Raw genomic sequence first — 23,395 nt, forward strand, 5'->3', positions numbered from 1 at the left:
GACTGGATGATTTATAGCAGCGGACTGTATGAAAAATGGACATTCAAGCAAAAACAATATATGACCACATGCTGTGTTTATGCCATGTGCACATCTGTGCTTGTGAATGATTGTGAGTGGTTTATATAATACAGTATATTTTTGTTTGCGCTGAAAGTACGAGGAAAGAAAGCATGTGGATAGATATTTGTACTGTTCGTGTGCGAGTCCGAGAGAGTGTGAAGTGTGGAGGGATGCGGTGGCCTTGTGAGTAACTGTGAGTGTAACTGTGTGTAATGGGAAATGCAGGTGGTGTGATGTGAAAGGCAGTCGCGATCTCCCTGTAGGCCATTTAAAATCTAATGAAGTGAGCACAGGACACAGACTGTGACGCTCCACCCTACTATCCAACCCCCCCGCCTGCCACCCAGAAAGCAAAAAAAAAAAGAAACAAAGAAATACAAAACCCCCAGAAACACATTCAGAAATCCCCCCAAAATTAGATCTATTCACAAGGCAGGCCGTTAATGTTCCTTGGACGTGTGAGTGTGCGACAGAGAAGTGAGAGGAAGTTCTCTGAGCATTACAGTTAATTATATAGCAACCCCCCCCAAAAAACCCCCAAAAATGCCAGCTGCCCCCTTCACTTCTCTCCCGCGAGGTGTGTGTGTGTACTTCACACCACCACAGTTCAGTGCATTAGCACGGGCAGCTCCGGGGCAGCTCTGAGTCATTATTTTCCACTTAGGAAGGGCAAGGAAGTGGCCGCTTTGGTTGTTAATCTGTAAAAATAAGCGAAAGTTGCTGAATTTTCTGCCGCTCTGTGTAGCGGTGTAAAGCTGTGCCACTGTAACCGAGGAACGTGCAGCTCGAGGAATGTGCTGCTCCACCGAGCGTGCAGCCCGACATGTCCTTTAGTACCGAAACTGGTTTGCTTGCGCACCTCATCTGTACTCCAAGCACAATGTCTGTAAGATTCATTGGGGAACTTATGTGACGTGTGGGGGGGGGGGGGGAATAATAGTAAGAGAGTGTGTGAAATTGTGGAATTATTTTAGATCGAATGCATTTGCTCCACCTGAAATACAGTGATTTAATGCAGGAGAGATACTTTTTCATATGAAACTGAAAAAATAAACATATTTTAAAACTGAAAATAGGCTTGCTGTGAGTTTTCTAATAACCAGGAAGGTGAGTGATACTCAAAGCACAGACGCACATTTGGAAACAAAGCCCTGGTTAACAAAAACAAATATGACTGGTTGACTGGGTTGTTTTAATCTCCTTAAAACACTCACGCACTTAAACTACTAGAAACACATTCACAGACTGGTCTACCTCCCACAGAGGACGTCATCCGACACACACACACACGCACACACACAGGAGAAATAATAAACCACAACAATGGACAGTTTAAGAATATGATGATGTGAAAGTGCAGTTTTGGCAAGCTCCTCCAGAAACTCAGCTACAGTAATGTGGAAAGCATATCGTCCCGTTGGAGAGTCACTGGGGAAGAGTTGAAAAGCATAAAGCAGCACCCCGATGGATTCTCCATACTGTAGCAGCTGTAGTTTTTCGGGCTGGGCCACATCCAGGAAGGTGGGTGGGAAAGGGATCTCCAGTTGGGGAGGGTGGTGGTGGTGAATTAATCGGCTAATGGTCTGTCTACAGTCACTCCCTTGGGATTAAAGAAGGAGCGTGGGAGAGGTTTGATTTGGCCAATTTATAAAATGCTAAGCTTTTAATGTTCGCATTGACATTTTCTATATTTTCTTTTCCTTTCCATCCTCTGTGTGAAATGTAAACCAAGACTCCTCCAGCTTCCCGGGAGCTACAGTTGGACTCAAAAACCCCTCGCTTTGATTGCAAGAGCACACAGCGCGCAGCCAAAACACAAAGACATTTAGTCAGGCCATGGATTGATTAGATTTAATGATTAGGACAACCCCTCTCGCCCATCCCCTTTCAGTTTTGCATTCCTGAACCAGAGTGTCCTCAACACAGAGCTCACAGACAATGGACTCTACATTCAGACAAACCCCAAAGCTAGAAAAAAAAACAAAAAACAACAACACATGATCCATGCGAGCGTCTCAATCAAATCCCTTCTGGTTGGGTGCCTTTTAGGGCAACTTCAAGTAAAATACTCCCGCTAAGACATGTTTTCACATATGAGTACAAAAGAAACGGGCATTAATGAAAAGAGAAAAAAAATAGAAACAAATACACATTGATGTTTGCTTTAATTTAAAAAAGAGAGAGAGACAGAGAGAAAGAAACAGTCCAGTAAAGAGTGGAAATGCAACAGAAATAAAAGAGGAAGCGCTAATGCCAGTCATGCTGCTTCCACGTCAGCTGACGGTGGTAGACGGGCGACGTCTGGAGTCACGGGAGAGGTCAGAAAATAAAACAAAATGGATTTCTTTAAACTTGCGAAAAGGAGGAGAGGGACACGGAGGCTGCAAAGCGGCTATGAGATGGAGAGATAAGGAAGGAATGAAGGGAGAGCTAAAGCAAGAGGTCTCAGTGGGGTAGGAGGGGCTGTGGCAGGGTTGTGGTCCGGTTTGGTGAGCGTTCTGCCTCAGTGGCATCTCTATGGTGTTTGGCAGTGAGGCTCGATGCTGAGATGTTACGAGAGAGAGAGAGAGAGGGGGCCTGTAGCTGGGGGTGCAGGGCTCTGGCGGGTCCTCGGTATATGCTTCCCACCCTCTAATTTTAAGGAATTCTTCGCGCCTGTATGCGTGTGAGCGAGCGAGCGAGTGCGACTATTTTGACGTCCCCTTCCACATCGGCGCGTGATGACAGACGGGAAATGAGAGGGAACGGTGGATGCGAACGCACATGGATCGACACACGCATGCACACGAACACGGGAGCACCAATGCGTGCAGACACACATGCACAGGCAGACAGAGACGCACTGGGACGCGCACACACACACACGCTTGCGCGCACACACGTAGGCATAAAGCAAACTCAGTCTGAGGGATATACAGATATGAGTAGCAGTCTCTGAGTTTGACTTGTCACGTCTGTGCATGGATATGATTGCTCATGCCTGTGCAGCCTTTGTGAGTTATAACAATGGTTAGTCCATATATCCGGCCTGGTCCCTTCTCCCGAGTCAGTCCTCCAAGCGCCAGCGACGGCCTCCATGCCTGACCATGACTTCCGTCCCTGGCAAGGGGTCAGGTCACTGTCCAGTAAGGCCACAGCAGGGGTCGGTCACCCGGCGTGAGGGTGTCACTTAAGTCTATCTCCGCTGTCACCTTGACAAATTCTTGCTTCAGTGAGCCAAAGCTTTGATCCGGGATGGGGCTAGAGGCTGGGGCGCTGGCGGGTGGTGTCATAAGAGCGCACTACCTGGGATTGAGACACCACACCATGCTCCTCCTGAGAGAAGGCATAGCCATCTGCAGAGAGACAGAGGAGGAGAAGTCCTACTTGTTAAGCCTGTGTGCTGAGTGACAACAAAACTGGGAACACAGAGATGACACAGTGAGACTGTTGGCTTCTATCAGTCTTATGGCTCAGTCACATAAACTCCTTGCAACTAGGAAAAATTGAGATTTTTTTCCTGTGATTTTTTTTTGCATTTAAAAACAACCTCAAGTAGTGCTGGTGATAAACTGGTAGCCCAGAGGCTGAGCATGCATCACCCTCAACCTCTGGGCTACCACTTTTGATTGCAGTGCAAATACGTATGTTACATAGCACTTTTCTACTCTGCTGGAGCACTCACAGTGCTTTATACAACATTCATTCAGCCATTTACACAAGCACTGTGATCTTCTATTCAAACTCCAACACATACATTAGAGAGCAACTCGGTTCAGTATCTTTGGCATGCAAACAGGAGCAACAGGACCAAACATCCAACCTTTGAATTAGTGAATGACCTGCTCTAACTGCTGAGCTGCAGTGATCGTACGGGAAACCTGTCTTCAAACAATTGCAGACCAACTCAGACTGACCACGATCTAATTTGCCATCTAATTAATAAACAGACACAGGTTGCCAACATGTTGCAATCAATCGCTGTTTGCACTGATAAGCACAACTCGTTTGCAACAGGGAACTTAGCTGTTTGTTTTCTGGTTATTTGCCTATATAAATGCATATAAAAGTAGCTGAGGGGTTATGTTACTTAGGCATCCTGCAGCAACTCTGTCACTATTTTTGGAGGAATTTCTGCTTTATATCTATGAGGTTCTTGCTGGTACTTAATCTTGTGAGTACTTAATCGTTAAGCCGTTACAAAGCCTTCCTTGCCAAGGATTTGCAACAGATTTGCAATTTTTGCTCTTTATCACAGTTAATTGCTGGATTATCGCAAACAGGTTGCACATAATTGCCACCTTGATCCCAATCAACAGTAAACTGATAGCAGACCGACTCTGTCTTACTGGTGTTTTATCACCATTTTGACGCACTGAAGTTGCTTTGAAGACAGCAGCTGGTTGTTTTGTCTTTGAACCATTTCAAAAGTCAACAAGATCACAAATCAGTTGCGCACAGTCGCAATAGCTTTGGCCTCCAGCCACCGTTCGCCTTACTGTGACTGGAGCATTAAAGCAAGACTTGGTTTACATGATAGCATCTCTTATTGGAAAGAGCACTCACGTGACACAGTCTGCTGCACAGAGTTTGAGCGTCCTACACTTGAAGGTGTTTTCCTAAAGACTCTTGTCAGCAGATGGGCCCGTTCGTTTAGACTGCAAGATAAAAAGAAGGAAAGGTAAGGAAGAACATTTACTCCAAAGCAGCACAACATAATCACTATAATAACACATAATTATACAAATGAGAGAATCTCTGCTACTCCCACAACTACATAACACTCTTACTAACAACCAGTCTACAGACTTTCAGGATCTTTGCCTCTAATTTTTCTATGACTATGATTTTTAATCTTAGCTGCTCTTCAGTAAAACACTGCAGCATAACAGAAAAGCAAAGCACTTGTTTAGGGTGTAACATAGAAACACACAGATCAATAAGTAAACAAAATCTCAGCAGATTTAGGACCAGAAAGTTTGTTAGAGGTGGATTAGACAGCGACTGCTTTTCACATTCACTTTAACAGTAAGTCATAAACTGCCTGCAGGGTAACAGGACATCCACAGTAAACTGTTCCTCATCCCCACTCCACTCCACTCTCCCCCCCATTCCAAGAAGAAGACTGGACCCTCTGTTCTGAGACCACACGCCGTCACGGCTCCTCTCCTCCGGTGACCAAAAATAACCAAGCCCATTCCAGATACTGCGCACTAACACAGGCCGGCTCGAATGCATACATACACACATATATTCATACATTTGTCTCCCGTGTCATCGCCATTATTACAGCCAATAAAGTGCAGACGTCGAATGTAAACGTAAGGGGCGCCTCGGGAAGTTAACTTCTGCCATATTTACTTGAAGGAATACGTTTTGTGCAGTTATCTGCCAGTGGAGCATTAAATTCACACACAAGGGTTTTCCCTGGCACTTAGAGTACACAGAGGTGATGATGATCAGTGGAGTAATTATGGAGTCGACCCAGCCTTCCCAAGGCTAACATTTGGAACAAGCGGTTAGGAAATTTTCATAACTGTCTAAGACCGCTGGGAATCTTTCACTGGTGTGAAAAAAAGAGAGCTCTCGAGCTTGCTCAAAGACTTTCTGTTATGTCTGTTAAAATAATGTCTGTTACAAGGATGACGGCACTGTGAGTTCGATAAAATTACTAAACAGTGGCTGGACAAATAAATGAACGGTTCGTGCATCAGTATGACTTAAGCTGTCCTCGCTCCTGCCGTGAAGTTTCTCTGTGGGTACTTTCTGATTCAAAAGGGCCCGAGGATGTACGCTATTTGAACTCTTCCCCCCGAGACACTCCCGTACTGTACCTTTCCACCTTTTCCCATGCCTACCCTCCCCAAAAACTACAAACACAGATGTGCTCTTTTCCATTTTGCTCCATTGCTTCCCAGCTCACCCTTAGTTTCCTTCTCTTATTCTGAATGGAAAGCACTCAAGGATGTGTTCCTGCCTCCCGGCGTTTAAAAGCAGGGTCAGTCAAGGACGGAGCTCTGTTTAAGGGTCAAGAGGAGCAATGTGGTTTTACACTCACCCCCCCCGACTTCTTCTGCTCACTTCAAGAAACAAGAACCACCTCTAATGTACTTTCTCTTGGTGAAACCTTTAACTCAACCTCCTCATAAAATGAGAAAACTGTGGAACTCACTGTAACACAGGGAGATAAGTATTCACACTCCTCATGTGAGTATACGTTATGCAAACTTAACTTCTAATTTAAGTTGTCAAATATGAAGTAAAAGTAGAATACTTGTGTTGTTCTTGGTATTGTTCTTTATCATCTAACACCGCACTGTATGTTATAAGCTTATAGTGAGTTTTTACAATAAAAGCTAGCAGCCACAGTATAGCCGTCAAATAATAAATATGGAGATATAGTCAGATGTGTCCTACAGAGGTGTTTGGGGGCATTAAACTAAAGTAGCAAAATGGAAATTTCCTGAATCTCTTTGTGCCACAGCTAGTAAATCACTAAACGTCTACAAACTAGGTTTTCCAAAATACTTTGGATGCTGTATCAAATGTAATTATATGAACTATGTTTGATTTATTTCAAATTAATTAAAAAAATCAACATACCATATCTTAGAACAGAGAAATATTGGGTTTTTTTTTGGACAAATATAAGGTTGTTTCTAAATTGTTTCCAGCATAACACTCCAACAAAGATGAGACAAGGGCAACATTAGACTGTTAAAGTTGTGGACTTGCTAAAAATAACACCTCACAGCTGACTAGGGTTAATTGGACAGACACCGTTACATGGACAAAAGTACCGGGACACTTACACGAGCTGCCCATGCCATGAAGCTCCCAGCACACAGCTTTGGTGCTGATGTTAAAGCCAGAGGAGGTTTTCAGGGCAGTTATTGAGTCAGCAGAGCGTTGGCAACTTTTACGCACCTCAGGAGTCAGCAACCACGCTCTGTAACTTTCTGTAGTCTGAGTTCCTGTGGCTTCTAAACACTTGCACTTTGCAATAATACCACAGACATTTCTGGAAAAATTACTTCTTGGTTCAAAATCTCTGCACCTCCAGAATGGATGAAAGGGGCGTTGGAGGAAAAAGCTCAAGAAACAAATACAACAAATCTGCATGGTGAGGTGTTTGATTTTATCCAGCTAGACTGAAAACACCTAAATTTAAAGATTAAGAGGTTTGGCCCAATACTTTTGTCCATACAGGTAAGAATAAAGCTTCAAGTTGGGGATTGAAATCATGTGCAGTGCAAAAAAATATTCATAATTTAGACAATCCAAGACTGGCAACCAAATCTAAATGGCTGAGATCTTTGGCCTCTTAGCCGTCATTGGTGAGCACAGTTTGTCACTACATCCACACATGCAACCCCCCCGTCACCCATAAAACACAAATAAACATCAATAAATTGAATGATGTTGAAAGCTGTCATTGGGTTTGCCCAATCAAAACCTTAAATTCTTTTTGGAAGTCATGGACATCAACATTCACGTTGGTATTAGGGTGCATTAGGCACATGGGTTGGGTAACTTAGTAGCTTAGCCCCCAGTGATGCTGGATGACGTGTGCAACATTTGAAGCAATATATGCTGTCAGGTGATGGAAAACTGTTCATGTTGAAACTTTTATAAATCATTTTGTTGGCATCAAATTCAAAAATATTTAAATGTCTCTGTTTCAATGTTATTTTTACAGTTTCCAGTGAAATACAGACTTTAAATGATTTTCAACTCCCTGCTTTTTGTTAGTTCATTTACATTTTAACCAGCATCCCAATGATTTTGGAAAAGTGGTCGTGTACTGAATCTATAATTTGTATAATTTCCCTCAAAATTAGCCAAAGATCTTTATTCTAATGCAATACTGAGCACAACACTAAGTCACAGCCTTTGAAGCTACAGGCAAACGTTAAACACACCAGATCAGTACAGCAGTTTAAATTGGTCCACCTATGAAGAAAAAGAACGATCGCATTTAAAGAAATAAGGAGAGAAAAAAAAAGTGAGAACAATACAACATTAAAAGATACAAAGAGAGGGAGATGTGAACTTGGTTAATGGAAAACAAGCAGGAGTCACTCCAAAGCAGCTTGCAATGGGGCACACAGGTCATTTGAGGTCACAGGTCACACAGTGGGACAGTGCAAACCCAGAAACTACCTCTGTGAGCAGTTCTGGCTCTACGGGACATCAGCCTTGGCCTCAGCCCTGTGGACGTTGCCACAGGGGGGACAGAAATAGTTTATTTTCACACATAAAAATATAATAAAGACACTAGCAGGCCGTTATTAAAACTGCAGACATTTGGGACATGGTAGCACAGGACATATTAAATTTTTGAAAAATCTACTTGATGATAAAAAGATGTATATGTATGATGTGATATCCCAAGATGCTTTGTAGCGTTTCAATACCTGCGGCTGCTGGCATCTCTAAGGACAGCTGCGCCTGGGTCAACGGACCGCGCCTCCAGCTCCTGCACCTCCTCGAGAAGAGACTTCCTCACAGAGCGGCGTGCGCTGCACGGCAGAAAAAAAGCTCACCAGCCCAATGAAGGAAACTGAGCGTTTCACCTCGTAGACACGTGTAATTCATTGTAAGAAGTGCTCAGTACGGGTTATGTAAACGCTTCAGTTAAGTTGAATAACGTCTGTATGGATTCCCCAAGTATTTATATTAAACGGATACTACTTACGCCGTCCAAGCGAAGTCTTTGAGTAAACACGCAGCAGGCACCAAGACCAGGCCCAGCCAGAAGTGCCAGCACTGCATCACCTTGCCAGCCTGAGGTGACAACACACAGGGCCCATTTATTTCCACTCATATATGAATCCACGTTGAGCATTAAGTCATTTTTCTCAGCAGCGAGCACACGGGTGGAGGTGGAGGAGAGGGGGGAGGACGCATACGGTAACGGCTGAAGGAAATGTGACTCAAAAGTCATAAAGAGCATAAAGGGAGTTAGCCAAAGTTGAACATCTCGAATGTTAGGCAGAAATATTTAACAGCTTTCTCACCGCTTTTAACTACAACTCAAACAACATCACAGAAGCTGTGTGAACGTGCTAAGTGGCAGAGATGCTGGCGTCCCACCCCTCCACCCACTACCTGTCTATCCAGTCCACCCTCAGTGACCTTTGCCTCCCTTCTTACTCTGTCTCCCAGGATTAATCACGCATCTGACTACTCCATTTGTCAGCCTGTATGTCTCTCTGATACTTACTCCCACACAACTCTTACTCCTCTGATTCCCTCCAATCTCACTCTTTCACAACTTCCTTTCATTATTAGTGACTGCATCGTTTGTTGCCTGTCCTCACTCGTTTTGGTAAATCCCTGCAGTTTCTCTCCGCTTCGGTTATCTCACTGCACGAGCTTGTGTTTTGCTTTGCACGTCTTTGTCTCTAGGTGTCAAAATCGCATGCACCGTGTCCTCTTTAGCTTCGAATACTTTATTGCCCGTATCACATGTTTCCCGCGTCTTGTTTTTGCATTTGTAAGGACGATTTGGGTTCCCACAGAAAGATGATAAACTGGGAAAATGAATCAGAGAGCAGCTGGAATCCCAACCAAGGCACGGACGATCCAAATGGACTCACACATAATCAGCGTTTCTGTCTGTGACAAATGCCTCCACACAAAGACTCACAGTATATCACATAATCTCTGTGGACGGCGAGGATGCAGGCATGAAAACATGAATTTCTCTGCTTTGTTATATCCATAGAAACAGACTGTTGGTCTGAGCCGCTACATGGATCTGGACACACATGTCACACCTAGCTATTCTGAGCAGACGTACACAACTCTTTTTTTCATCCTGTGTCCCACATGGACAGATCGAAATATAGATAGAGCGAGCGAGGGAAATAAGAGAGGCAATAGTGCAGTTGGGTGGGGGGGCTGTCTTTGACCATTCCCCAGTTAGGCTGAGCAGCTGCAGAGATATTTGACCGCATTCCTGATTTCTGACACAAATTGAATTAATGGGCTGCGGGGAGTTGAGAAGGCTCTATTCCCTTCCCCTGCCACTCAGCGGGGCACCTCATCTCACCCATGCCTTCATGCCCAGACTCTAAAATGAGTCTCTTAATTAAGGGGTCCCACACATCACATCACCCCCCACTGGACCCTCATCACCACCACCAGCAGCGGCAGCGGCCCACCCTGTTGAGTCAACACCTCCACAGAGGGCAGTAAAAGACTGGAGCTCGGGTGACACGCAGCAGGTGTGGGAAGCCAGGGGGGCCCAGCAGTGTCGCCGTGGAACACCCAAGAGGTGAGTCTTTTAGGCGCCATGTAACAGCAACCAAAACGGAAGGGAGGGGCAGGTGATTTTGCAGAGAAGAGATGTAGTAGGAAGGGCCTTTTTCTAACCTCCACCATTGCACCTTGTTATAAAAATGAATGACGCGTGTTTATGGCGAGAGACTTGCCTGGCCCAGCATGTCAGGAGCAATAGGGATGGTGGGCCAGATGGCGGAGTAGACACCGAAGAAGACGATCCAGAGCACCATGCTTCCCCATACCGCCAGGTGGGAGAACTACAATAGAGAGACGGGGAGATAGAGAGAAGAAAGAAGGACGGCGAGAGTTAAGGAGAGATTAAGAGAGAGAAAAGAGAGACAGCATGAGGTCAAATGCTTTATATACAGCTCATCCCAATATAGACAACCTTCCCCTCCCTCCTTTCCCTGTGTGTGATCCACTGTAAGGGGACTCTGTGTGAATTCCAGTGGGACCCGGGCTTCATTACCGCCACACTGTTGTGCGGACAGCTGAATGGACAGAGGTGTCAGTCCCTTTCTGTCCATCCTGCCAGTCTCTCCTTCCTCTCCAACCACAGGAAAAAAAGAAAGCAAACGATGTGGCTGTCATGGCTGGAGCTGCTGTTATCCTAAACTCCATCTCCACTTTGGCTGCTGTTATTTTAGAACTGAAAGTTGAAGCCACATGCTCAGCTTTCTCTATGTCTTTTTTCAGAATTTCCCCTCTTTAAGCCCACTTGTTTCTTTCCTTTGTTTTATCTCTATTTACTAAGGCAGAGTTCAGGAGCAGTCTTTGGAGCAGTGCTCCAAGTTTTGCCTGTGTAGAATACTGCTGTGTAATGTCACGAGCTGCTGCATTTTCTTATGACAGCTGGTATATTTTGACGATCAACAGCAGGATTATTTTTTTAAATCACGTTAACACGACTATTATCAGTCCCTTTCACCACCCTGCCTGTCAGTGACCTGTGAAGTAAATCAGTTAATGTCTCACGAATGGCAAGACCTTACTTTGTTTTGCATCATCACTGCCGTATTTCATTGGTATTCCAGCTAAGAATTGCTCGACAGCCACGCTTCCACTGAGACCGCTTCTGATGAGGCTTCAGTAGACGGATCAACTGAAAGGCATAATGCATCTTTCAGGTATGCATCATGTATCAGATTTCTGATGAACTTTTTAATATCTGTACGCCTCACTATGCACGGCCTGAGCTCCATTTGTTGCTTACAAGCTGAACGTCTTCAAGCACATTTGGCTGTTCTTGCAGCTGCTCCGCAGTTAAGTATCTCTGCTTGAGTTGAATGCTTAGTAGTGATTTCTTTGTCAAGATCTGGCACTTTCCAGACCTTTTTGTTTGTTTTTTTAAACGGCTACATCTGAAAAACCGAGTAAAGGAAAAAGCTGCAGAGGAACTAGTTGGAAGAAAAGGTGCAAGCAACTGCAGTTTGAGAAACCTCCACCACAACATCAAGGTAGACCACATCTTCTGCCATGCTTTTCCTGACTATGAAGCATTTAGACCAGGTCGTATGGAAAACTTACACTGAAAGGCTCACAGAGTACCCCACCCTACCCCAACCCTCCCCTTTATTTGTCAACACTGGAGTAAAATACAGCACATGTTGTGTGGTGTATTAAGAGTGTGTTAATGCTCCTACCCTGGTCCAAGCTGTGGTCTCCATTCCAGCTTTCAGACACACTGTAACGACCACATACTGCACGCACACACACACACACACACACACGCACAGAGGAGCGGGTGGGCAAATTAAAAAAAACAGAAACAGGATTAGTTGACTGGCGACTGTGGAGATAATAAACAATAATGTTATACAGTAAACTCAGCAATGTCTGTTAAAATACTCTGGAGTCCCACAATCCCTCGCAGTCCACACACACACACAACAAATAAACACCACCGACATCCACATGAGACTCCAAGGGAGTAAAATGATAGAGAGTGTGTGACGCCGAAGCGAAAAGAGAAAATAGACGGACGAATGTCAGGGGAGACAGGCTGGCTAGACCGGACTAGATTGACTGGAGACTCATAAGGGCTCTGAGGAAGCAGCAACACTGTGCTGTGTACACAAACACTGTGCAGGTGAAAAAAAAAAAAGCACAAATCTGCGCCAAAAAGCAGAAATCAAAACAAAAGCAGACACATATAAATTTCCAGTACGACACTTACTGTGTAGACCATGTTTCCTGCAAACAGGTAGTCGTTTCCCTGACCGTTACTGAAGGGAGAGTCTGCGGAGAGCATGCGAGTGTCAGCAAACCAAACTCATCGCTTGCAGAAGGATGATCTGGGCAGGCTTACTTACCGTGCTCTAACATTTTGAGTGGAAACCAAAAGAGAATAATTGAATGAATCAGTGCATTGATGCAGTGTCCCCAGAACACCTGAAAGAAGGAGAAGGACACAGAAAGAGAGGAGGTGGAGGTGGAGGAGAGGGACAGTGGAAAACAAGTCAGTATAAATTAATGCCAAAACACATAAATGCTCCATCCCCCTAAACTTCTAAACACACAAAAACATACAAAAACAGCAATTCCTCACAAGAGCACACAACTCCCACTGTTCTAGTGCCATCAAAAGTGAGCTCTGGTACACACACACACGCACACAGAGTAGGTTAAGCTGCTGGTGTACCCTGTAAAATGAAAGACTTCCTTATTCTCGCATTATGAATCTCATTATGGTTTGCAATGGAAACATCCCAGACTCCATAGCCCCCCCCCCCCCTTGTTTACTTGCCAAAGTCCCAAACAAACAGCTGGCATCACTCATCGAATCCTGAAGCCAAAAGGACAGATCTAAATGTGCGTGTGTGTCTGCGAACATCTGCGCACGTACTTTGGTGTTGAAGCCCTCGGCATTCTGGGTTATTCGGTAGAGCTGCGGGAAGCGGAGCATGTTCTGCTGGCTGCACGGCCGGTCAAATATCCCCAGAGTGAACGGAGGCAGAGCGGTAAATATCTGCAGCACACAGAGGTCACACATGCGCAGCCTTTAAAACGCTTAATGACAAATACAGTGCCTGCACATATTCTTTATTTATATCAGACTATGAGCATCAAAACGGCTTCACCTCTGCACACAACACCTGCTTTGTAAGTAAAAGTGCTCTGCATTTCCCCTGAAGTAATTCGCAGTCACCAGAACACATGCATACACTTTCAAACCAAAAGAGCTGTGAGGAGAAGACAAAGCAGAGTGCTACTCATACTGAGAGATAGAGTGAAAGATAACAATCGATATCCAGCAAGTGGAAAGTGTAACAGCGAAGGAGGGTGAGTGGGGTAATGGAAAATTGTCAGATAGTGAAGGGTGGATACTCACCACGTTGTAGAGGCCTATGCACCAGCGTTCAAAGAGGATCTGGCCAGAGAACCCGTTCACAAAGGCAAACCAGAGCTGGGACACAAAGAGAGGGATGAGAGGAACAATAGTGAAGGGTAAAACTGCCTTAGGGAGGTCCTCGAGGTAAAAGCAGCAGGGGGAAAATGACAAAATGAGGTAGTGGTGTTAGAAAAACGTCCTTTTTTAAGACTTAATTATTCAGATGGCAACAGCATGTCTTTATATGCATATAATAAAAATCCTCGTACAACAGTTAAACTTGCTTTGCCGCTAACAAGCATTAAAACCCCCTCTTAATGCCGGTTTTGTCTGGACCTCAAAATCAATTTCAGCTAATTCACCGAAACACTGTAACTGAATGCGCCTCGGGTAAACCCTCATTAGCTCTTTAATACATACACACACACACACACACACACACACACACACACACCGACAGCAGACACAGGCAGATCTGTGGACAGATAAAGAAAATGTTTGGGGCCGCTGGTGGGAGTTGTGGCATTCCTGGGGCATACAGTGGAGAATACAGCCTAAGGGTGAGGCCTGATACACAAAAACCTCTCTCTTATACACACACACACACACACACACACACACACACACACACACACACACACACACACACGCATGTGCGCACCATCCCCCTATGCTGTCTCCACTAAGTGGACAGAGACAGTCTATAACCTTTGGCCTAAAGAGCTCTGCTGGAAGCCAGCTATGTGAGATAATTGTGGAAACACACAAACGCACACACAGAGTGGTGGTGTGAGTGGGACCGTGGGCTACATGAGGACCTGCACCTGCTGGCATCCTTAATGTCAGACAGAGGGGTAAGAGGGGTTGGAGAGAGCACAGCTGTCAAATACCCCTCATAGCAGCCCCTTCATCACTCACACGCAAACGCAGTCATGTTTCACTTCTGATGACAACAAACTGATTTAAGTTCATTTCCTTAAGACTTTTACTATAACAACAACTACACCTTTCAACCCTTAAACCAAGTCTTCCTTGTGAAATTTAACGATTTATTAGGATTTTCTGTCCTCAAAAGGCCCTGAGGCCCCAGCTATGTGACTGTGTAAATAGATACATGTCCCAACTTCATGAGCAATACAAGTACACACACAGAGAGACAACAGTCGACCTTTGGAGCCAAGGTCTCGTCAGTGCTACACAGTTTTTTAAGTGTGTGTGTTTGTGTGTGTTCGCAAACGCAAGCAGGACAGAAAGCAGACACCAGAAGGGCACCTCGTCCATCACTGTCAGCCGTGTCGACAAACAGCTGCAAAATGTCTCTGTTAATGTAACTGTGTGTGTGTAAAAGAGACAGGGTGTGGTGGCGACGCTCTTACCTCTATTATGTAGAGGACCACATTCTTGTAGAAACAGTAGAGGATGCACTTTGTGACGCGGTTATAGCTCCACGCCCCGTGGACCAGCAGAAGCTTCTCCAAGTAGGAGAACTACCGAATCAGAGAGGAGACAAAGACAGACACTCGGTCAATCACTCGGAGGGAAAACAAAAGGCTAGAAAGCAAAAACTTGAGGCAGTAATGGAGCACAGGGTATGTATCAAGAATGCGACCGGGAGAAAGGAAAGCTGAGGCAAGAGGAGGCCTGCTGATAAAGATAAGCAAAGAGACAGGCAACGCAGACAGTGAAAGTGGCAGAATGTGTCTGTGTGAGAGATACAGATACAAAGAAGACTCCAGAGTAACTAGGACACAGAGAGAGATTTTTTTCATCCTTCAAAGGGAACAACGGATACACATAACAGAGGTTTTATTTACACAAAAGAGAGATTTGGGGAATTATATCTAGGAAAGCCTGAATTTATGCAGGTTAAAGTCTCACTGAGATTAAAGCTCTCTCTTAGCCAGGAGGGTGGCACTTATTGTAACAGCTGCTGGCATAAACAATCGCAGTAAAGTACGAGTGGGTGAACAGAACCAGATCCAGATCATACGCTACAAAATATCAACACAAAAGGGTCCAATTTCAAATGAATATAAGTGCAACTTTTAGAGCAATCACACCGACCATGAGAGCTATTTTCACAATCCTTTAAAACTGAACTACCCTCCATAGCTTCAACTCCTTCTTGACAATTTTAAGCAAATAATTAAAAGTATAATAACAGATAATTATGCCTTCCTCTAGCATTCCTTTAGAGTTTTTGTAAGGTTTTAAGACTGCGACATCAACAGTGATTTTTTTCCTCCATGAAAAACTTACATGAATTGCACAATAAATAAATAAAATGTTGTATGTAGCAAATATGATACAAATAAAACTTTACAGAGCTAAACAATGTGCATACAAGTAGACAATGAAACCTTCTCTGAAATGAAAAAGCATCAAAAACAGAAAAAAAGAGGAATTTCAGCTCATAGTTTGACTAGGTTTTATTTTAGGACGCAGATGTTTGTGATGAGCAGCGTTCGGATCGATAACATGATCCTACACAGATCCGTGTAAGTCAGCTGTCCCCTGAGGGAAGGTTAAAGATCAACACGAGCTGAACGGTGAGCAGGTCAGCAGTCAGCGCCTGTCCCTTTGCAGGGGTTTCAAGCCGAACGAGCGTCCCTTCCTTATCTGTGTTCGAGTAAAGCCTGTAAACATTTTCATAAGAACCTAGCCGTGCACGTCTGTTTGTCTCCGCGCTACGTTTCTACCCACCTGTGCGATGGAGTAGTCGGAGGAGTTGGTGGCCTGCATGCCCTCGTTGCCGCTGATCCCCACTCCAACGTGAGCCGTCTGAATCATCCCCACGTCGTTCGCGCCGTCGCCGATCGCCAGCGTGATGGCTTTCACGTGTTTCTTCACCATATCCACGATCTCAGACTTCTGCAGCGGAGACACCCTGCAGACGCAACAAGAAAAAAAAAAAGAGGCGATATTAAATGTGTTGGAGGAAACTGGAGGCAGGGCGATGGAAAGATTAAAGTGTGTTTTGAGGAGAAAGCAAAGAAGCGAGCCACTGCGTAAGAAGAATAAAGCCTGGGAAGCACAGGTTGGGAAACAGTTGGAAGGGAAGAAGAAAGAGATGGATGAGAGGCTGAAACACACACACACACACACACACACACACACACACACACACACACACACACACACACACACACACACACACACACACACACACACACACACAGACATGCACAAACCCATGTAAGTGCACATTTGTATAAACAGATCAAAAGCAAGTTACCCCACATCTTATTAGCAGCACAGTGAATCATTGTTTCCTAATACCTGTTAAAGTGCAGTAAACACAGCACTGCAAAGTGTGTGTGTGTGTGTGTGTGTGTGTGTGTGTGTGTGTGTGTGTGTGTGTGTGCAGGGAGCTTCCAGCAGTACTCCACCCTCTTGACCTGTATCACTGATCCTCAGTCTACAACCGGTTCTGTCTCCTCAGTGACAATGGAGACGTGCAGAGATCCGATTACAGACGCCTCCCTCAGGGCCACAGAGAGTGGATAAGTGTCATGCTGCATTTGCTAAAGAGATGGGTATATTTTGTCAAATTTTATGGTGCCGTGTAATTCATCTGCAGACAAATAAGAAGAAGCCCCATCCAGGGCTGTGGCTAATTTTCCTTCTGTTGTGCTGGATTTCTGTTTGGCTTTAATAAAAAACTTTGGGATCTGATGGGGGTTTTTTTTGTTTTGTTTTTACCCCTAGTAATCATTTGTTTTCCCTACCAGTGAAAGAAACTGTGAACGCTTTAAATCAGAAAGCACAAACTAGCATGTGAATTTAACCCGCTGAAGAAGATGAGGATACTGACAAAGCTCAGATCTATTAATGTGTGAAGAAAGATGTTGGGAGATCTTCTACCAGTCTGCGGTAGCATCGGTGCCAGCAGGATCAAAAAACTCATTCACAAGGCTGGGAACATCAGTTTCCAGAATCAGGAGGCCTTTGAGTGAGTGACGGACAGGAGGTCGCTGAACAAACTGCTCTCCATCATGGACAGTCTACCTCACCCGCTCCAGGCAGCAGAGCTCCTTCTCCCTCAGACTTTATTCAGCACAGCTGCCGAAACAACGCCTCAGGAAATCATTCCTGCAGTTCTCTGTGAAACTGTACAATAACTCTCCTTTCTGTGACAGGTGAGCACACTTGTCGGGCATTCGATTCCACACACATATATTTCTGTATTAAACCTTCTTGCAGCTGTTTCTCAGATTTATAGCGCACATATTATTTATTACTGCAATTTGCACTACTCTCTTTTACAGTCTCACTCTTCTTTTTTTACTTTAACTTAACATCATTTTATTTTAATAAAATAAATTTAATCACCGTTCTACATATCAAATGTTGTATTTCTCTCAGTCTCAGGCTCTTACTATCCGCCTGTGTCACTTTTACTTTAACTGTGTCGGTTTTTTATTGTTGACTACTGTTAATCTTTAACCTGCTGCAGTAGCAGAGTAATTACCCTTGCAGGGGTCAATAAAGTATTTATGTTATGTGTAGTATGAATGTGTGCGAATGTCAGATAGAAAAAGCACTTAAATGTGGAAAAAAAGTGGTGATGAGGGTGAATGATGGATGTTGTATAATAAGCCTAAAGATTTCTATTAGAACGTGATTATTAGAATGTTTAGAGGAAATTATTATCTTTAGCTAATTTAAAGTGGGATATTCTAAGAAAAACACAAGTAACAGTTCAGTTTTATAAACATATATTCAGCTGCTGTTCTGATGCAGTTTTCCCGTTTAAAGTCAGAGAAATACGATATTCCTTCGTTTCTGGTGGGGTACTGGTTATGCCAGGACTTAATATACGTGGTGAATTATGCATTTAGATATGTAAGAGGAGTTTCTTTTTTCTGGGCCATTTAAAGAATTCAATACTAGCAAGACGGTGTAACGAGGGACAGAGCGTGCCTCATGGCTGGCGAGCTTTGACGGAGATTGTGTGGGAAAGCAATCCAGCCCCACACACACACTGTTTACATTTTCAGTGCTTGCATTCTGGACACAGCAGCTAAGACTGAATTTGTCTTCTGTTTGCAAAACCTGCTTCGTATGAGGAGGCATTCCCACTGCGTGCCGTTCACATGCACGCTGCTTACACGAGTCTTGTCATTACTACCTGCATGTCGTACGGTGAAAGCAAATATGTCTCCAAAGGACGAGACGTGGGAGAAAAGTGATACTGGGGCTGGGATTAAAGCCACTCCCTACAGTACAGTATGAAACAAAAACATCGTACAGCATCTTAAGACAGGATGTTTGTGTTTTTTATAAAAAACGTGGCACTTTTTAAGTACAGATTCATCCAATAAATCATCCTCACTTGGAGTTAAAAAGTGGCTTTGAGAGTTATCAGGCAGCAGAAAGTAGCTACTGGCTGCATTACAAGAGATTAGTCCAAATCCAGTTATTAAATATTTATATTACATTTCACTGATTATAGTTATTACCTGAGCCTCTGTGATGCATTAGGTGATGGGAATTTGAGAATCAACACTGGACTTAAAAGTGTGCCCAATACTTTTCCTAGAAAGAGGAGGAGTCACCCTCACAATGACTGTTTGTATGGTACGAACAGGCCTCACTCCTGGGAGCTCAGCACAAGCAGTGACTCACCACCTCATTCATCAGTTTTGCAGTAATCATATTAGAAAAATGAAGTTATGTGCAGCTGTATGAGCCATCACATGGAAGCAGAGCAAAATATGATGCTTTTATAAGGGTATGGGAAAATGAAATTACGTGCGCGTGAGGTCTGCAGGTCATAAAGACGGTCTGTCCTCTGTGAATATGTAAAGAGCATGTCCCAGTCGAGCTGGAATCACAGAACCGGGAGGTCTGCTTGGCATGCTTAAGAAGCAAAAATCAGACCAGCGCACACACACGCCTCACACCCTGCACCACAGGACATTTGAGGGGGGAAACCTCAAAGAGAGCTACTGCTGAATGATGGGATCAACCTCTGCTCTTTGTTTTTTCCTGTTTCTGCATCCGAAGTGTGTGTGTGTGTGTGCGCACAAGTCCGCCTTTGCGTCTCTTGGCCTCAAACCGCAAATCTCTCCTCGTCGCGCTCTCTGTCTCACTCTACCTTTCCCCTAAACACCGCTAACAGTGTCTGCGATTGTGTAAAGTGAAGTCGGGGGAGATAAAAGGCTCCCAGCGCTCTTCACGGTGGAACTGAGCAGAAAATAAGCAGCCACCGAGTCCTCCTATAAACAAACGCGCAGTGGAGTCGGGAACCCAAGCGTATGAGTGCGCTCGGCTCCTCGGGCCCCTGAGACGCGCACGCATTCCCGCGTGGTGAAACATCGCACACATACATTAGGTGAGAAACAACTAACTGACAATCCGGCTCTTTAACGTCAAAGCTATGGCACTCGGTGCAGCAACCTCACCGTAACCACTCATTAAAGGAGTATTGGTTCTCAGCATAGGACCTCCCAAGGGGACATAAGATAAATGGCGTCATGGTAAGATTACAAGACAACAAAACAGGACAAAGTGAGCTGCGTTTTTGCCTTTGAACGTTTTCTAATCTATGTTGTTTTTGTGATATCCAGGAACCTTGAAATTAGACACTATTACACCAAAGCAGTTGGCAAACCTACCATGTTTTTTGTTTTGTTAAAAAAAAAAAACCTAACAACACCCAAATATTGATCAGAATCAGTCATTTCTTTGCAGTTTTTGGATAAATTATAATATATTTTCAGTGCAGCTGTTTTCAAAGAGGGCCTGCTTATTCAAATGTGTTTTAAAACCAGACAAGGGCTCAGCAGATGTGCTTAAACTAATTATGATGCTGTTCAGTCTAGTCTGCTAACGTTTAACATGTCTTAGCCAGAGGAGGAAGGAGTCGAGAAACCGAACGAGGGAGGGAGGAAGGTAGAGAGAGATGCAGGGAGAGAGGCAAGGGTATAGCAAGTAAAGGATGCAGGAAAGGAAGCTTGAGGCTGTTTGCAAGGCCTGTGAGACCTGAGTCCGGATATGGCTTGTAAGTGCAAGGAAGAGTCAATTACGTGCCTCCCGACTAACACATGCTCACACGCGCACGCACGTCTGCACTCACACACACACATGCAGAGAGACAAAAAGACGAGTGGAAACTCTTTTTTTAAACATCACAGCTGCTGCTGCTGAGTGAAACATACCCAAAAAAGGGAACATGCTGTAAACATTCATTGAACAGACCACACTTTGTATCAATGGAAATATATAACGGTCATGACTAGGTGTGTGTGTGTGTCTGTGTGTGTGTTGGTGCCCATTCCAGGGGTACCGGCAGTAAGTGAGTCATGACTTTGACATTTCCAAGCAGCCTAGTGTATTACATCGTCCCTGCTGTGCAACAGGACAGGCCTTTATCGTCCTCATTCATTTGCTGTCTGTGGGCAACCGGTAACCTTTGCAAACTGGCACATGTGCAGGTAATGAAGTCCTCCACATGGACACTTTATCCACAACTTAAAAACCCGCCTGTGTGAAGTGGATCTTTTTCTTAAGTGCTTGTGTATATTTTTTTTCTTTCAGATGATTGTTCTAATGAAGTTCACAAATTCAAAGGAGCTGTTTGGGCATTTAAAACGTCACAGATTAATGTGTCTTTACAGCACGCAGCCTCAGAAATCACCTGAGGAGGAACAGCTGTGTTCACACAGGTATCGACCCTGGGAACCAAATAAATCTGCGAGCACGTGTTTTAACATCTCTGGCACGAAGCGTCTGGCCTGCTTAAACAGATTTTCACTCGACCGTGCCCGTGCCGTGCCAGGCCAGGCCAGGCCAGGCCAGGCCAATCACAGCTGTTTAATATCAGCCGGCTGCAGCACGATGATTGACGTCTCTGCACGCTGTAGTGTGTTTACATTTTTCTGTCTGTTCAGCTGTGGCCAGATGCATTCAGACTGATTCACATTTCCACACTAGGCAATGCAACACTAGTTGTGTCTAAGTAGAAAAGATAATGAGGTAGAAGCCTGTCTTTATATTTAGTTTTTTTCTTTTGTTGCTGCCTTTGTGTTTGGATAGTCTACATATTTTACCCCAGCTGAGTAGAGGTATTGAAATAAAGAAAACCAAAGACTTCAGGTAGAAATTTTGCATTAAAGCAAATATAAGTTTGTGGAAAAGCTTTCATTTTTCATTCTCACACTGGGACTTTCCCACAGCAGCACAATCACGTTGTGTATCTGTAAAACAGTTTGGTACAGAGCGTCATTGTTTTCCTCACAGAAAAAAATGACTTTTTGCAGAGTAATTTGTAAACTTTGTCCAAAGTGTTACGGACAAAGCGCTGTTGAAACACACGTTTCAACAGGATTATCAGCGATCATGCCCTTTTTATGAGAAACCCATTTTTTCTATGATTTAAACAAAGACAATCTGGCATTTCGCTTTCCATTTCTTTGATTATTTCTTTGGGCTTTTTCTCTTTGTTAGATTGGGCAGTGAAGCAGAGACAGGGAGAGATTGGGGAAAGATACACAGGCCTGGAGTCAAACACAGGCTGCTGCATTTAGAGATGAATACCTGCTCAACCTGTGATTCTATTTGTAAATTACTTCAGGCATTTATGAGTAATTGCAGATAACCAATAATACCTGTGTGTATATGTATATGCATTTGATAAATGAGCTTTCCCTACCGGCAGCAGATGACGGCTTTGCAGGACAATGCCAAATCAAGGAAGGCCTGGCGGAGCTCAAAGGACAGGGCGTATTTCAATGTCTGGCCATCGATGATCAACGCCAGCTCGTTTTCCTTCTTCAGAGACTCGCCGAGGGAAGAGCAGTGAGCTGTCAGCGTGTCACGAGTAGCCTGCAAGAAGACAAACACACAGAAGGGAGGACTGAGTTTGCCATTAAAGTCAGCAACTAACTCATAGCTACCCTGTAACCATGAACTCACTACTAATCGCCAAACATCTTGGATCTTTATCTGCGCCATAACCAGTAATAGCTCTAAATCAGACTCGGTGTTACGCGATCTTGCCGCAGAGCTTTCAAACAACCGCATTTCCAGGTTTTTTACGTTTTTGTGGCCTCGCAAAGTAGTAAAAAAATGTAAATCGCACACATCAAAAAACACAGAGACCAATTTGTTGAAAGGTCAAAACCGCTGGCAGTAAATTGAAGACATACGCTGCATGCGCTGGTCGCGCAGTTCGCTTTCATCTGGAGAAACTATTTGCTTCTGTGTACACCAAACAATTAACAACGCCAATATAAAGTTCACAGTTGCTCTAGACTTCATCACTACATGCTGATGGTATGAAGTCCTGGAGGCATTTTCATCGTGTAATTAAATCCTAAAGCTTCTCCTCACAAAGCAGCAACAAAAGAGAGAGAGAAAGAGAGAGAGAGAGGCACATAACAAGAGGGGAAAAGGTAACAAAGACAGATGAGGTAAACTAATGTCGAGACGGGGCTAAATGCATCATTCACATGTATGTGTACATGTGTTTGTGTTAATGCCAGCTCGCCTGCAGGCCAGTAGTTTGGGGCAGTTTTGATGGAGCTCTTGATAATAGAGGAACAGGGATTAATAGAGAAAATAAACATCCCACCGGGATGTAATGAATTCCATGTGGAGAGGCAGACGTGCTACAAGCCTTCCTGCTCGCCACCACACGCACACATCCTATTGTTAACTGCGCCTTTAGCTTCCAAATAGAAGCTGATAACCGGTGAGAAATGAATCCATAATCATCCAACAAACAGA

At 44.2% G+C, this 23,395-nt stretch overlaps 1 protein-coding gene across 5 annotated transcripts in view; it reads right to left on the minus strand.

The window, feature by feature from the left end:
- Positions 1-1,898: 1,898 nt before the first annotated feature.
- atp8a2 (ATPase phospholipid transporting 8A2) overlaps positions 1,899-23,395 on the minus strand; it is a 49,619-nt gene continuing 28,122 nt past the window's right edge. For all 5 annotated transcript variants that reach the window (XM_080865581.1, XM_080865580.1, XM_080865582.1 and 2 more), the window contains 13 exons: positions 22,320-22,492; positions 16,367-16,550; positions 15,040-15,150; positions 13,664-13,738; positions 13,178-13,300; positions 12,645-12,723; positions 12,509-12,570; positions 11,976-12,032; positions 10,482-10,589; positions 8,741-8,829; positions 8,460-8,564; positions 4,609-4,700; positions 1,899-3,398 (listed from right to left, as the gene is read on the minus strand). In XM_080865581.1, the coding sequence (XP_080721707.1) occupies positions 3,304-3,398; positions 4,609-4,700; positions 8,460-8,564; positions 8,741-8,829; positions 10,482-10,589; positions 11,976-12,032; positions 12,509-12,570; positions 12,645-12,723; positions 13,178-13,300; positions 13,664-13,738; positions 15,040-15,150; positions 16,367-16,550; positions 22,320-22,492 (1,353 nt within the window). In that variant the 3' untranslated portion in view covers positions 1,899-3,303. The remainder of the gene's footprint in view (positions 3,399-4,608; positions 4,701-8,459; positions 8,565-8,740; positions 8,830-10,481; positions 10,590-11,975; positions 12,033-12,508; positions 12,571-12,644; positions 12,724-13,177; positions 13,301-13,663; positions 13,739-15,039; positions 15,151-16,366; positions 16,551-22,319; positions 22,493-23,395) is intronic.

This window comes from Rhamphochromis sp. 'chilingali' (assembly GCF_963969265.1).
Source record: "Rhamphochromis sp. 'chilingali' genome assembly, chromosome: 18".
In the NCBI taxonomy this organism is placed as follows: Eukaryota; Metazoa; Chordata; class Actinopteri; order Cichliformes; family Cichlidae; genus Rhamphochromis; species Rhamphochromis sp. 'chilingali'.